Source organism: Hyla sarda, chromosome 3 (genome assembly GCF_029499605.1).
Source record: "Hyla sarda isolate aHylSar1 chromosome 3, aHylSar1.hap1, whole genome shotgun sequence".
In the NCBI taxonomy this organism is placed as follows: domain Eukaryota; kingdom Metazoa; phylum Chordata; class Amphibia; order Anura; family Hylidae; genus Hyla; species Hyla sarda.
In genome coordinates, this window is record NC_079191.1 from 171,861,868 (window position 1) to 171,879,233 (window position 17,366).

General features: G+C 39.3%; 1 protein-coding gene across 1 annotated transcript in view; it reads left to right on the forward strand.

Annotated features, from left to right (window-relative positions):
* LOC130361006 (uncharacterized) overlaps positions 1–17,366 on the forward strand; it is a 118,888-nt gene that overhangs the window by 90,189 nt on the left and 11,333 nt on the right. The window contains exons 2-3 of the mRNA XM_056563564.1: positions 774–14,183; positions 14,731–14,859. Of these exons, the coding sequence (XP_056419539.1) occupies positions 774–14,183; positions 14,731–14,859 (13,539 nt within the window). The remainder of the gene's footprint in view (positions 1–773; positions 14,184–14,730; positions 14,860–17,366) is intronic.

Here is a 17,366-nt window from a genome sequence, read left to right on the forward strand (position 1 = left end):
TCTACAAACTACTGCCAACTCTGTAGTGTATTACAATGCAAGTCTACTGCTGCAACCGGCATTCGTTTAGAGCATCGGGTACAACGCGGGAGTGCCGGAGGCTAGTGACGTCACGGCCATGCCCCGCTTGTGACATCACGGCCACGCCCCCTCAATGCAAGTCTATGGGAGGGGGCGTGGTGGCTGTCTTGCCCCCCCCATAGACTTGCATTGAGGGGGCATGGCGTGACGTAAAAAAACGGGCATGGTTAGCTCCATGCACTGGATCACAGTGGTCCTTAGGATAGGGGATAAGATTTCTAGGGGCGGAGTACCCCTTTAAGCATTGCTTGACTTCAGTCCTAAGCTGTGCTGCTGTCAGGCAGATGTATTTTTGGCCAGTGGGAAGAGAGTGTGACTGTACGACACCATGCAGGAAGGATCATGTAGTGTATGCAGAAGCTAGTAAAGAATATGGTTCCAACATGTCTGCTGCTAGAGACAATCCGGATGTCATTGTAGGAAGAATGGAGGTAATTGTGGATACAACTGTTAACATGAAACTAAACATGAGAAATAATTTGCTAAAAAAGTAGTAGATGGATTAAAGCAGCAGTTGTGGTTGGAAATGAACAATAAGTAAATGTAAGCAAGCCTAAAAGATATCGACATGCCAAGAAAAATAAAAGAAATATAAGGGCTAGATGGACCATGGTCATTCTTGTATGTTTTAATGTTTACCTCTTCTGTATCAGACATGTTGTAATACTTTATTTTTTATTATTTTCCATTAGGTGCTCAAACTACTGTTACGCTCACAGATAACACTGATACAAATCCAACTACTCCAGAAAAAACTACAGGTGGAAGTATATCAACAGCTGACATTAGTACGAGTACTCCTCCAGAAGTGAGTACAGATGGAAGTATATCAACAGCTGACATTAGTACAAGTACTCCTCCAGAAGTGAGTACAGATGGAAGTATATCAACAGCTGACATTAGTACAAGTACTCCTCCAGAAGTGAGTACAGATGGAAGTATATCAACAGCTGACATTAGTACAAGTACTCCTCCAGAAGTGAGTACAGATGGAAGTATATCAACCGCTGAGATCAGTACAAGTGCTGCTCCAGAAGTGAGTACAGATGGAAGTATATCAAACACTGAGATCAGTACAAGTGCTGCTCCAGAAGTGAATACAGATGGAAGTATATCAACAGCTGATATCATTTCAAGTATTGCTCCAGAAGTGAGTACAGATGGAAATATATCAACAGCTGACATTAGTACAAGCACTCCTCCAGAAGTGAGTACAGATGGAAGTATATCAACAGCTGATATCAATACAAGTGCTGCTCCAGAAGAAAATACAGATGGAAGTATATCCACAACTGACATTAGTACAAGTGCTGCTCCAGAAGTCAGTACAGGTGGAAGTATATCAACAGCTGATATCAATACAAGTAATACTCCAGAAGTGAGTACAGATGGAAGTATATCAACAGCTGATATCAGTACAAGTACTGCTCCAGAAGTGAGTACAGATGGAAGTATATCAACAGCTGATATCATTACAAGTATTGCCCTAGAAGTAAGTACAGATGGAAGTATTTCAACCGCTAATATCAGTACAAGTAATGGTCCAGAAGAAAATACAGGTGAAAGTATATCAACAGTTGATATAAGCCCAAGTAATGTTCCAGAAGAAAATACAGATGGAAGTATATCCACAGCTGACATTAGTACAAGTATTGCTCCAGAAGTGAGTACAGGTGGAAGTATATCAACAGCTGATATCAGTACGAGTATTGCTCCAGAAGTGAGTACAGGTGGAAGTATATCATCAGCTGATATCAGTACAGGTATTGCTTCAGAAGTCAGTACAGATGGAAGTATATCAACAGCTGATATCAGTACAGGTATTGCTCCAGAAGTCAGTACAGGTGGAAGTGTATCAACAGCTTATATCAGTACAAGTATTGCTCCAGAAGTCAGTACAGATGGAAGTATATCAACAGCTGATATCAGTCCAAGTATTGCTCCAGAAGTGAGTACAGGTGGAAGCATATCAACAGCTGATATCAGGACAAGTAATGCTCCAGAAGTCAGTACAGATGGAAGTGTATCAACAGCTGATATCAGGACAAGCATTGTTCCAGAAGTTAGTACAGATGGAAGTATATCAACAGCTGATATCAGGACAAGTATTGCTCCAGAAGTCAGTACAGATGGAAGTATATCAACAGCTGATATCAGTACAAGTATTGCTCCAGAAGTCAGTACAGATGAAAGTATATCAACAGCTCGTATAAGTAATGTTCCAGAAATAGGCACAACTGAAAATATATCAACAGCAGAAAGAAGTACAAGTAATGCTCCAAAAGTAAGCACATCTGAAGTCATATCAACAGTGGATATCTATACAAATGATGCTTCTCAAGTGAGCACAAGTGAAAGTATATCAACGGCTGTTATTGGAACAAGTGCGGCTTTAGAAGTAAGTACACCTGAAGTCACATCAACACCTTACATAAGTACAAATAATGCTTCAGAAATAAGTACATCTGAAAGCATATTAACAGTGGACATCAGTACAAGTGCTGCTCCTGAAGAAATCACATCAGAAGTCATATCAACAGCTCATATTAGTTCAAGTAATGCTCCAGAAGTAAGTACATCGGAAGTCTTATCAACAGATCATATCAGTGCAAGTTCTGTTCCAGAACTAAGCACAACTGAAAGTGTTCCAACAGCTTATATAAGTACAAGTGCTGCTCCAGAGGTTGGTACACCAGATGTCAGTTCAACAGCTCATATCAGCACAAGTAATGCTCCAGAAACAAGTACATTGGAAGTCATATCAACAGTTCATATCAGTGCAAGTAATCCACCAGAAGTAAGCACAACTGGAAGTGTATCGACAGGTCCTATAAGTACAAGTACTGCTCCAGAAGAAAGTACATTGGAATTTGTATCAACAGCTCCTATCAGTACAAGTAATGCTCCAGATTTAAGCACAACTGAAAGTATATCAACAGGTCATATCAGTACAAGTGATGCTCCAGAAGTAGGTACATCAGAAGTCATATCAACAGTTTATACTAGTTCAAGTGTTGCTCCAGAAGTAAGTACATCAGAAGTCATATCAACAGCTCATACCAGTGCAAGTTCTGCTACAGGTTTAAGTACATTGGAAGTTATATCAACAACTCATATGAGTACGAGTTCTGCTCTGGAAGTAAGTACATCAGACGCTATATCATCAGCTCACATCAGCGCAAGTAATGCTCCAGAAATAAGTACATTGGAATTGATATCAACAGCTCCTATAAGTAAAAGTGCTGCTCCAGATTTAGGCACAACTGAAAGCACATCAACAGCTCATATTAGTATAAGTACTTCACTAGAGGTAACTACATCAGAAGTCATATCAACAGCTCATATCAGCACAAGTAATGCTCCAGAAGTAACAACATCAGAAGTTATCTCAACAGCTCATATCATCACAAGTGTAACTCCAAAAGAAAGCACGAGTGAAAGCATATCAACAGCTCATATCATTACAAGTATTGCTCCAGAAGAAAGCACAAGTGAAAGCATATCAACAGCTCATATGAGTACAAGCACTGCTCCAGAAGTAGGTACAACAGAAGTCATATTAACAGATCATATTAGTACAAGTAATGCTCCAGATTTAGGCACAACTGAAAGTATATCAACAGTTCACATTAGTGCAAGTGCTGCTCCAGAAGTAGGTACATCAGAAGTCATATCAACAGCTCATATCAGTACAAGTGCTACTCCAGAAGTAAGTACATCAGAAGCCATATCAACAGCTCATGCCAGTACAAGTTCTGCTCCAGATGTAGGTACATCAGAAGCCATATCAACAGTTGAAATCAGTACAAGTGCTACTCCAGAAATTGGTACATCAAAAGTCATATCAACAGTTCCTATCAGTACAAGTAATATTCCAGAAGGAGCTACATCTGAAGTCATATCAACAGCTTATACCAGTTCAAGTTCTGCTCCAGATGAAGGTACAACAGAAGCCATATCAACAGTTCAAATCAGTACAAGTGCTACTCCAGAAGTAAGTACATCAGAAGTCATATCAACAGCTCATACCAGTACAAGTTATGCTCCAGATTTAGGTACAACAGAAGCCATATCAACAGTTCAAATCAGTACAAGTGCTACTCCAGAAATTGGCACATCAAAAGTCATATCAACAGTTCCTATCAGTACAAGTAATATTCCAGAAGGAGCTACATCTGAAGTCATATCAACAGCTCATATCAGCACAAGTAATGCTCCAGATGTAGATACATCTGAAGTCATATCAACAGCTCATATCAGTACAAGTGTTACTCCAGAAGTAAGTACATTGGAAGTAATTTCAACTGCTCATATCAGTACAAGTGCTTCTCCAGAAGTAAGTACATCCGATGTCCTATCAACAATTTATACAAGTTCAAGTACTGCTCCAGAAGTAAGTACATCAGAAGTCATATCAACAGCTCATACCAGTACAAGTTCTGCTCCAGATGTAGGTACAACAGAAACCTTATCAACAGTTCAAATCAGTACAAGTGATGCTCCAGAAGTAAGTACATCAGAAGTCATATCAACTGCTCATATAAGTAATGCTCCAGAAGCAATTACATCGGAAGTCATATCAACAGCTCATATCAGCACAAGTAATGCTCCAGAAGTAGTTACATCAGAAGCCATATCAACAGCTCATATCAGTACAAGTGTTGCTCCAGAAGTAAGTACATTGGAAGTCATATCAACAGCTCATATCAGTACAAGTGCTTCTCCAGAAGTAAGTACATCCGAAGTCCTATCAACAATTTATACAAGTTCAAGTAATGCTCCAGAAGTAAGTACATCAGAAGTCATATCAACAGCTCATACTAGTACAAGTTCTGCTTCAGATGTAGGTACAACAGAAGCCTTATCAACAGTTCAAATCAGTACAAGTGCTACTCCAGAAGTAAGTACATCAGAAGTCATATCAACTGCCCATATCAGTACAAGTGCTTCTCCAGAAGTAAGTACATCCAAAGTCCTATCAACAATTTATACAAGTTCAAGTAATGCTCCAGAAGTAAGTACATCGGAACTCATATCAACAGCTCATACCAGTACAAGTTCTGCTTCAGATGTAGGTACAACAGAAGCCTTATCAACAGTTCCTATCAGTACAAGTAATATTCCAGAAGGAGCTACATCTGAAGTCATATCAACAGCTCATATCAGCACAAGTAATGCTCCAGATGTAGGTACATCTGAAGTCATATCAACAGCTCATATCAGTACAAGTGTTACTCCAGAAGTAAGTACATTGGAAGTAATTTCAACTGCTCATATCAGTACAAGTGCTTCTCCAGAAGTAAGTACATCCGATGTCCTATCAACAATTTATACAAGTTCAAGTACTGCTCCAGAAGTAAGTACATCAGAAGTCATATCAACAGCTCATACCAGTACAAGTTCTGCTCCAGATGTAGGTACAACAGAAACCTTATCAACAGTTCAAATCAGTACAAGTGATGCTCCAGAAGTAAGTACATCAGAAGTCATATCAACTGCTCATATCAGTACAAGTGGTACTCCAGAATTAAGTACATCGGAAGTAATATCAACAGCTCATATCAGTACAAGTAATGCTCCAGAAGTAGTTACATCAGAAGCCAAATCAACAGATCATATCAGTTCAAGTGCTACTCCAGAAGTAAGTACATCAGAAGTCATATCAACTGCTCATATCAGTACAAGTTCTGCTCCAGAAGAAGTTACATCAAAAGCCATATCAACAGCTCATATCAGTACAAGTGGTACTCCAGAAGTAGTTACATCAGAAGCCATATCAACAGCTCACATCAGTACAAGTGCTACTCCAGAAGTAAGTACATCAGAAGTCATATCAACAGCTCATACCAGTTCAGGTTCTGCTCCAGATGAAGGTACAACAGAAGCCATATCAACAGTTCAAATCAGTACAGGGGCTACTCCAGAAATAAGTACATCTGAAGTCATATCAACAGCTCATATCAGCAGAAGTTATGCTCCAGAAGTAGTTACATCAGAAGCCATATCAACAGCTCATATCAGTACAAGTGCTACTCCAGAAGTAAGTACATCGGAAGTCATATCAACAGCTCATACCAGTACAAGTTCTGCTCCAGATGTAGGTACAACAGAAGCCCTATCAACAGTTCAAATCAGTGCAAGTACTACTCCAGAAATTGGTACATCTGAAGTCATATCAACAGCTCATATCAGTGCAAGTAATGCTCCAGAAGCAATTACATCGGAAGTCATATCAACAGCTCATATCAGCACAAGTAATGCTCCAGAAGTAGTTACATCAGAAGCCATATCAACAGCTCATATCAGTACAAGTGTTGCTCCAGAAGTAAGTACATTGGAAGTCATATCAACAGCTCATATCAGTACAAGTGCTTCTCCAGAAGTAAGTACATCCGAAGTCCTATCAACAATTTATACAAGTTCAAGTAATGCTCCAGAAGTAAGTACATCAGAAGTCATATCAACAGCTCATACTAGTACAAGTTCTGCTTCAGATGTAGGTACAACAGAAGCCTTATCAACAGTTCAAATCAGTACAAGTGCTACTCCAGAAGTAAGTACATCAGAAGTCATATCAACTGCCCATATCAGTACAAGTGCTTCTCCAGAAGTAAGTACATCCAAAGTCCTATCAACAATTTATACAAGTTCAAGTAATGCTCCAGAAGTAAGTACATCGGAACTCATATCAACAGCTCATACCAGTACAAGTTCTGCTTCAGATGTAGGTACAACAGAAGCCTTATCAACAGTTCAAATCAGTACAAGTGCTACTCCAGAAGTAAGTACATCAGAAGTCATATCAACTGCTCATATCAGTACAAGTGGTACTCCAGAAGTAAGTACATCGGAAGTCATATCAACTGCTCATATCAGTACAAGTAATGCTCCAGAAGTAGTTACATCAGAAGTCATATCAACAGCTCATATCAGTACAAGTAATGCTCCAGAAGTAGTTTCATCAGAAGCCACATCAACAGCTCATATCAGTACAAGTGCTACTCCAGAAGTAAGTACATCAGAAGTCATATCAACAGATAATATCAGCACAAGTGGTACTCCAGAAGTAAGTACATCAGAAGTCATATCAACAGCTCATATCAGCACAAGTAATGCTCCAGAAGTAGTTACATCAGAAACCATATCAACAGCTCATACCAGTACAAGTGCTACTCCAGAAGTGAGTACATCAGAAGTCATATCAACTGCTCATATCAGTACAAGTGGTACTCCAGAAGTAAGTACATTGGAAGTCATATCAACTGCTCATATCAGTACAAGTAATGCTCCAGAAGTAGTTACATCAGAAGTCATATCAACAGCTTATATCGGTACAAGTAATGCTCCAGAAGTAGTTACATCAGAAGCCATATCAACAGCTCATATCAGTACAAGTGCTACTCCAGAAGTAAGTGCATCAGAAGTCATATCAACTGCTCATATCAGTACAAGTAATGCTCCAGAAGTAGTTACATCAGAAGTTATATCAACTGCTCATATCAGTTCAAGTGGTACTCCAGAAGTAAGTACATCGGAAGTCATATCAACAGCTGATATCAGTACAAGTAATGCTCCAGAAGTATTTACATCAGAAGCCATATCAACAGATCATATCAGTACAAGTGGTACTCCAGAAATAAGTACATCGGAAGTCATATCAACAGCTCATATCAGCACAAGTAATGCTCCAGAAGTAGTTACATCAGAAGCCATATCAACAGCTCATATCAGTACAAGTGCTACTCCAGAAGTAAGTACATCAGAAGTCATATCAACAGCTCATACCAGTTCAAGTTCTGCTCCAGATGAAGGTACAACAGAAGCCATATCAACAGTTCAAATCAGTACAAGTGCTACTCCAGAAGTAAGTACATCAGAAGTCATATCAACAGATCATATCATTACAAGTGGTACTCAAGAAGTAAGTACATCGGAAGTCATATCAACAGCTCATATCAGTACAAGTAATGCTCCAGAAGTAGTTACATCAGAAGCCATATCAACAGCTCATGTCAGTACGAGTGCTACTCCTGAAGTAAGTACATCAGAAGCCATATCAACAGATCATATCAGTACAAGTGCTACTCCAGAAGTAAGTACATCAGAAGTCATATCAACTGCTCATATCAGTACAAGTGGTACTCCAGAAGTAGTTACATCAGAAGCCATATCAACAGCTCATATCAGTACAAGTGCTACTCCAGAAGTAAGTACATCAGAAGTCATATCAACAGCTCATACCAGTTCAAGTTCTGCTCCAGATGAAGGTACAACAGAAGCCATATCAACAGTTCAAATCAGTACAAGTGCTACTCCAGAAGTAAGTACATCAGAAGTCATATCAACAGATCATATCATTACAAGTGGTACTCAAGAAGTAAGTACATCGGAAGTCATATCAACAGCTCATATCAGTACAAGTAATGCTCCAGAAGTAGTTACATCAAAAGCCATATCAACAGCTCATATCAGTACAAGTGCTACTCCAGAAGTAAGTACATCAGAAGCCATATCAACAGATCATATCAGTACAAGTGCTACTCCAGAAGTAAGTACATCAGAAGTCATATCAACTGCTCATATCAGTACAAGTGGTACTACAGAAGTAAGTACATCGGAAGTCATATCAACAGCTCATATCAGCACAAATTCTGCTCCAGAAGAAGTTACATCAGAAGCCATATCAACAGCTCATATCAGTACAAGTGGTACTCCAGAAGTAGTTACATCAGAAGCCATATCAACAGCTCATATCAGTACAAGTGCTACTCCAGAAGGAAGTACATCAGAAGTCATATCAACAGCACATACCAGTTCAAGTTCTGCTCCAGAAGAAGTTACATCAGAAGCCATATCAACAGCTCATATCAGTACAAGCGGTACTCCAGAAGTAGTTACATCAGAAGCCATATCAACAGCTCATATCAGTACAAGTGCTATTCCAGAAGTAAGTACATCAGAAGTCATATCAACAGCTCATACCAGTTCAAGTTCTGCTCCAGATGAAGGTACAACAGAAGCCATATCAACAGTTCAAATCAGTACAAGTGGTACTCCAGAAGTGAGTACATTGGAAGTCAAATCAACAGCTCATATCAGTACAAGTGGTACTCCAGAAGTAAGTACATCAGAAGTCATATCAACAGCTCATACCAGTTCAAGTTCTGCTCCAGATAAAGGTACAACAGAAGCCATATCAACAGTTCAAATCAGTACAGGTGCTACTCCAGAAGTAAGTACATTGGAAGTCATATCAACAGATCATATCAGCACAAGTAATGCTCCAGAAGTAAGTACAACAGAAGTCATATCAACAGCTCATACCAGTACAAGTTCTGCTCCAGATGAAGGTACAACAGAAGCCATATCAACAGTTCAAATCAGTACAGGTGCTACTCCAGAAGTAAGTACATTGGAAGTCATATCAACAGATCATATCAGTGCAAGTAATGCTCCAGAAGTAGTTACATCAGAAGCCATATCAACAGCTCGTATCAGTACAAGTGTTACTCCAGAAGTAAGTACATTGGAAGTCATATCAACAGCTCATATCAGTACAAGTGTTACTCCAGAAGTAAGTACATCAGAAGTCATATCAACTGCTCATATCAGTACAAGTGCTTCTCCAGAAGTAAGTACATCCGAAGTCCTATCAACAATTTATACAAGTTCAAGTAATGCTCCAGAAGTAAGTACATCCGAAGTCATATCAACAGCTCATATCAGTACAAGTTCTGCTTCAGATGTAGGTACAACAGAAGCCTTATCAACAGTTCAAATCAGTACAAGTGCTACTCCAGAAGTAAGTACATCAGAAGTCATATCAACAGCTCATACCAGTTCAAGTTCTGCTCCAGATGAAGGTACAACAGAAGCCATATCAACAGTTCAAATCAGTACAGGTGCTACTCCAGAAGTAAGTACATTGGAAGTCATATCAACAGATCATATCAGTGCAAGTACTGCTCCAGAAGCAATTACATCGGAAGTCATATCAACAGCTCATATCAGCACAAGTAATGCTCCAGAAGTAGTTACATCAGAAGCCATATCAACAGCTCATATCAGTACAAGTGTTACTCCAGAAGTGAGTACATTGGAAGTCATATCAACAGCTCATATCAGTGCAAGTGTTACTCCAGAAGTAAGTACATCAGAAGTCATATCAACTGCTCATATCAGTACAAGTGCTTCTCCAGAAGTAAGTACATCCAAAGTCCTATCAACAATTTATACAAGTTCAAGTAATGCTCCAGAAGTAAGTACATCGGAACTCATATCAACAGCTCATACCAGTACAAGTTCTGCTTCAGATGTAGGTACAACAGAAGCCTTATCAACAGTTCAAATCAGTACAAGTGCTACTCCAGAAGTAAGTACATCAGAAGTCATATCAACTGCTCATATCAGTACAAGTGGTACTCCAGAAGTAAGTACATCGGAAGTCATATCAACTGCTCATATCAGTACAAGTAATGCTCCAGAAGTAGTTACATCAGAAGTCATATCAACAGCTCATATCAGTACAAGTAATGCTCCAGAAGTAGTTACATCAGAAGCCATATCAACAGCTCATATCAGTACAAGTGCTACTCCAGAAGTAAGTACATCAGAAGTCCTATCAACTGCTCATATCAGTACAAGTAATGCTCCAGAAGTAGTTACATCAGAAGTCATATCAACAGCCCATATCAGTACAAGTGGTACTCCAGAAGTAAGTACATCGGTAGTCATATCAACAGCTCATATCAGCACAAGTAATGCTCCAGAAGTAGTTTCATCAGAAGCCACATCAACAGCTCATATCAGTACAAGTGCTACTCCAGAAGTAAGTACATCAGAAGTCATATCAACAGATAATATCAGCACAAGTGGTACTCCAGAAGTAAGTACATCAGAAGTCATATCAACAGCTCATATCAGCACAAGTAATGCTCCAGAAGTAGTTACATCAGAAACCATATCAACAGCTCATACCAGTACAAGTGCTACTCCAGAAGTGAGTACATCAGAAGTCATATCAACAGCTCATACCAGTTCAAGTTCTGCTCCAGATGAAGGTACAACAGAAGCCATATCAACAGTTCAAATCAGTACAGGTGCTACTCCAGAAGTAAGTTCACCGGAAGTCATATCAACAGCTCATATCAGAACAAGTGCTACTCCAGAAGTAAGTACATCAGAAGTCATATCAACTGCTCATATCAGCACAAGTGCTTCTCCAGAAGTAAGTACATCCGAAGTCATATCAACTGCTCATATCAGTACAAGTAATGCTCCAGAAGTAGTTACATCAGAAGCCATATCAACAGCTCATATCAGTTCAAGTGGTACTCCAGAAGTAAGTACATCAGAAGTCATATCAACAGCTCATACCAGTTCAAGTTCTGCTTCAGATGTAGGTACAACAGAAGCCTTATCAACAGTTCAAATCAGTACAAGTGCTACTCCAGAATTAAGTACATCAGAAGTCATATCAACTGCTCATATCAGTACAAGTGGTACTCCAGAAGTAAGTACATCGGAAGTCATATCAACTGCTCATATCAGTACAAGTAATGCTCCAGAAGTAGTTACATCAGAAGTCATATCAACAGCTCATATCAGTACAAGTAATGCTCCAGAAGTAGTTACATCAGAAGCCATATCAACAGCTCATATCAGTTCAAGTGGTACTCCAGAAGTAAGTACATCGGAAGTCATATCAACAGCTGATATCAGTACAAGTAATGCTCCAGAAGTAGTTACATCAGAAGTCATATCAACAGCTCATATCAGTACAAGTGCTACTCCAGAAGTAAGTACATCAGAAGTCATATCAACAGATCATATCAGTACAAGTGGTACTCCAGAAGTAAGTACATCGGAAGTCATATCAACAGCTCATATCAGCACAAGTAATGCTCCAGAAGTAGTTACATCAGAAGCCATATCAACAGCTCATATCAGTACAAGTGCTACTCCAGAAGTAAGTACATCAAAAGTCATATCAACAGATCATATCAGTACAAGTGGTACTCAAGAAGTAAGTACATCGGAAGTCATATCAACAGCTCATATCAGTACAAGTAATGCTCCAGAAGTAGTTACATCAGAAGCCATATCAACAGCTCAAACCAGTACAAGTGCTACTCCAGAAATTGGTACATCTGAAGTCATATCAACAGCTCATATCAGCACAAGTAATGCTCCAGAAGTAGTTACATCAGAAGCCATATCAACAGCTCATATCAGTGCAAGTGCTACTCCAGAAATTGGTACATCTGAAGTCATATCAACAGCTCATATCAGCACAAGTAATGCTCCAGAAGTAGTTACATCAGAAGCCATATCAACAGCTCATATCAGTGCAAGTGCTACTCCAGAAATTGGTACATCTGAAGTCATATCAACAGCTCATATCAGCACAAGTAATGCTCCAGAAGTAGTTACATCAGAAGCCATATCAACAGCTCATACCAGTACAAGTGCTACTCCAGAAGTAAGTACATCAGAAGTCATATCAACAGCTCATACCAGTTCAAATTCTGCTCCAGATGAAGGTACAACAGAAGCCATATCAACAGTTCAAATCAGTACAGGTGCTACTCCAGAAGTAAGTTCATCGGAAGTCATATCAACAGCTCATATCAGTACAAGTGCTACTCCAGAATTAAGTACATCAGAAGTCATATCAACAGCTCATATCAGTACAAGTTCTGCTCCAGATGTAGTTACAACAGAAGCCATATCAACAGTTCAAATCAGTACAAGTGCTGCTCCAGGAATTGGTACATCTGAAGTCATATCAACAGCTCATATCAGCACAAGTAATGCTCCAGAAGCAATTACATCAGAAGTCTTATCAACAGCTCATATCAGTGCAAGTGTTACTCCAGAACTAAGTACACCCGACGCCATATCATCAGCTCATATCAGCACAAGCAATGCTCCAGAAGTAAGTACATCAGAAGTCATATCAAGTCACACAACTGAAAGTATATCAACATCTACTTTAAGTACAAGTGCTGATTCCAAAGTAAGTACATTAGAAGTCATATCAACAACTCATATCAGCACAAGCGCTGCTCCAGAAGTGAGCACAACTGAAGTTGTATCAACAGCTCATATTGGTACAATGCCTGAACAAAGCACAACTAGTTCTGTAGGAGAAATAACAAGCTCCATTACTGAACCTGAACTAGACACAACTAAAGCAGGTTCTACAATTAATCTGAAAACTAGCACAACAGCTCCAATAAGCACAAATGGAAAAGCATCTACACCAAGTATTATCACAAGCACTGCACCTGAAGGTGTTACAACTGCTATTACCACTAGTACTAGTAGGTTTCCTACAACTGGAGAAATAACTACACCTAAAATCACCAGTAATACACCAGAGAAATCCACAGTTGAAGAGAAGACAACAACATGGACAAGCCGTGATACAACAACTACTACTTCTCAATTTACATCTACTCCTGAAATTATAATCACTACAGTACCTGAATCTACAATATTAGGGACAACTACTGATCTAACATCTAAAACTACTCTACATGACATACCTACAGCTCAACAGACATCTACAACTAATATCTTACAAACATCAGAATCCACAACAAATTATCAGAGTAGTCCCGATGCTGCATCGACGACCAAACCTTCTGTAACTACTCAGCACACCAGTACTATTAATCCGTCAACAACTATACCCACAAAACCTCCAGATACAGTAAGCAGTACAACAACTGCGTCTACTACAACAACACAATTCATCAGCCCTACAACCACACATATTACCACCACAACCAAACCAAGCACCATCATTACTACAACTACCAAAGAAACTACAACTTCACAGAGTACCAGTACATTCAAGCCATCAACATCTGTATCAACATCACCTACTTTGCCCACTTTAAGCAGTGGATACTCAACCATATTAACATCTGTGGGCAGTCTAAATACCACCGTAACTGATTATGCACCTATGACATCAACTTTTGGACCAGTGATATCAACCGGCACAAAATACACAAGCATTTCATCAACTTTCCTTCCTATAACGTCTACATCTACGTTGGCTAACTCTACAACCACGATCATAACTACAACTGGTAAGTTATACATTTTAAATGCAACTTCTATTTCCCACATTGGAAATTAAAATATTTATTTTAATGTTAGACTTGGCGACCTTATAGCTATACATTTATTATTTATGAACAAAATGTTATGTGTTAATGCTATATATCCTGAACCCTGTGACTCTCAGAGAATTCAGGTAGTCATAGTTGTATCACAGCTGAGAAAACCATCAGCTGGTAACCACTAATATTTAAGGGTTATGAAGAATATCTATAACAAGTATTTTTATAGACACTTATTGGTTTAAAAATAGTGTACTTGTATAGTGTACTAAATTTCCTAAAATAGTATATTAACATTTATTTACTCTGTGTACAACTGTAAAGCTCTGCCATGAATCCTAAATACGAGGTAGAATGTGTTGTGGGTTGCTTATGTTAGTTATTAGGAAACCTGCTTTGTTAGAAAATATGCAAGAAGTTTCTATTTCAATGTGTGTTACAAGCGTTACCATGATATTAGCTTGATGTTATTAACTATGACTCTGCTTGTCTCATTAATATTACCTTCCAATAGCAATTATCACTTGCAATCTTCGTTGTGAGAATGGTCAGTGTTATTTCAAGCCTGGAATTGTGACCCCTGTGTGTCGTTGCAATAGTGGCTTTATTCCTGATCCTGCACAATCGGAGAGAATGTGTGTCGGTAAGTTGAGTTTATGGACTTATTTTTGCACTTCAGTATCTATCTATCTGTCATCTTTATTTTCCGCACCCGCAGATTCTCACACACACACACACACACACAAACATATATATATATATATATATATATATATATTTATATTTATTTACAGTGCATTATACGGAAAGTTTTTAGACCCCTTAACTTTTTTTTTTAAATTTTGTTCTGTTTTGGACTTAAAATGCTCTATATATATATTTGGACTTGATAAAGGGAGGAATCCTGAAAGCTTGTCTCTACAAAATGCTGTTAGTCCAATAAAAAAGGTATTACAAGATTCTGCAGCATTTTATGATTTGCATCTGCATCACTGGACTAATACGGCTACTCACATTTACTATATATATATATATATATATATATATATATATATATATATATATAAATATATATATATATATATATATATATATATATATATATATATATAAACTGTTTTCCCCATCAGTATGTTAGAGATCTTTGCTAATTTATTGAAAAGGTTTGGAGATTTTCTGAGGTTCTTTTCTGTAGATCCTTTTTTTTTTTTTTTTTTTTTTTTATAGAAACCCCAGACAGATATCTGTGGCATCACACAATTTTTTTTATTTTTTTTTTATAAAGTAAATATTTTATTGAAATGTAAATATTATCAAGTGTCACGATTCGGCTGGCTGGAGGTGGATCCTCTGTGCCAGAGAGGGATTGGCGTGGACCGTGTTGGTGGACCGGTTCTAAGTTGCCACTGGTATTCACCAGAGCCCGCCGCAAAGCGGGATGGTCTTGCAGCGGCGGTAGCGACCAGGTCGTATCCACCAGCAACGGCTCAACCTCTCTGACTGCTGAAGATAGGCGCGGTACAAGGGAGTAGACAAGAGCAAGGTCGGAAGTAGCAGAATGTCAGGGCAGGCAGCAAGGATCGTAGTCAGGGGCAACGGCAGGAGGTCTGGAACACAGGCTAGGAACACACAAGGAAACGCTTTCACTGGCATAATGGCAACAAGATCCGGCGAGGGAGTGCAGGGGAAGTGAGGTATAAGTAGGGAAGTGCACAGGTGAACACACTGATTAAGCCTGCTGCGCCAATCAGTGGCGCAGTGGCCCTTTAAATTGCAGAGACCCGGCACGCGCTCGCGCGCTAAGGAGCGGGGCCGCGCGCGCCGGGACAAGACAGACGGGGAACGAGTCAGGTACGGGAGCCGGGACGCGCATCGCGAGCGGGCGCTTCCCGCATCGCGAATCGCATCCCGGCTGAGAGGGAGATTGCAGCGCACCCGGTCAGCAGGTCTGACCGGGGTGCTGCAAATGCGAGAATGCTGCGAGCGCTCCGGGGAGGAGCGGGGACCCGGAGCGCTCGGCGTAACATCAAGTACAGGCATCACACAATTATGTCTCTGGGCTTTACAGGCAATTCAATTCATGGCTTGGTTTTTGCTGTGATATGTATTGTCAGCTGTGAGACCTTATATAGACAAGGCTGTGTTCTTATAATAAATAATGGTCAACCAACTGAATTTACCATTGGTGACTGAAATAAAGGTGTAAAAACATCTCAGGGATGATCAAGAGAAAGAGGAAACCTCATAGCTAAGGGCAAAGGGTCATAGCAAAGGGTCTGAATACTTATGTCCATGTGAAATTTTAGTTTTTCATTTTTAATATATGTTCAACATTTAAAAAAGTCAATTTTCACAATCTCATTATGGGGTATTGAGTGCAAAATGATGAGGAAAATAGACTTCTTTGCTGCACAAGGCAGCAAAGATACAAAATGAGAAAAAAGTTAAAAAGTCTGAAAACTCTCTGCATGCTTTGATATATATCAAAGAAAGAAGAAGGCCACAGCACCAATCTGGGGACTCTAGTTCCTTGTTCAAAAAGAGCTTTGCACTTTATTGGTTCGCAATAAATACAAGCAACATTTCAACTACATGTAAGCCTTTTTCGAACATGTTTGATAAAGGCTAATATGTAGCCGAAACGTTGCTTGTGTTTCTTTTTGCACAAGATACCAGAGTCTCCAGATTGGTGCTGTGGCCTTCTTTTTTCTCTTGTATTATATCTGGACTGGCAGTTTGGATGACCACTTGCAGAACAGATAGATCCAGCACTGACTTCTTTTTCTTTTTTGCTTGAAATAAATCTATATACAAAAGAGAGAAGCGGCACTCCAAGGTAGGTAGAAAAAAGTAGTGGTTTATTCACCCATCATGTGAATAGTGCTACGTTTCGGTCTTCTCAATGAGTCCTTTTCCAAGCCTTGAAAAAGGTCTCATTGAGAAGACCGAAACGTAGCACTATTCACATGAAGGGGGAATAAGCCACTATTTTTTTCTACCTACCTTGGAGTGCCGCTTCTCTCTTTTGTTGACTGGATATTCAAGGGGTATTGAGTCCTATCCCAGACAGCAGAGCACCCACTTGGACCTGGAGTCCTGAACACAGTGCCGATTCTTTCATGATTATAATATATACATATATATATATAT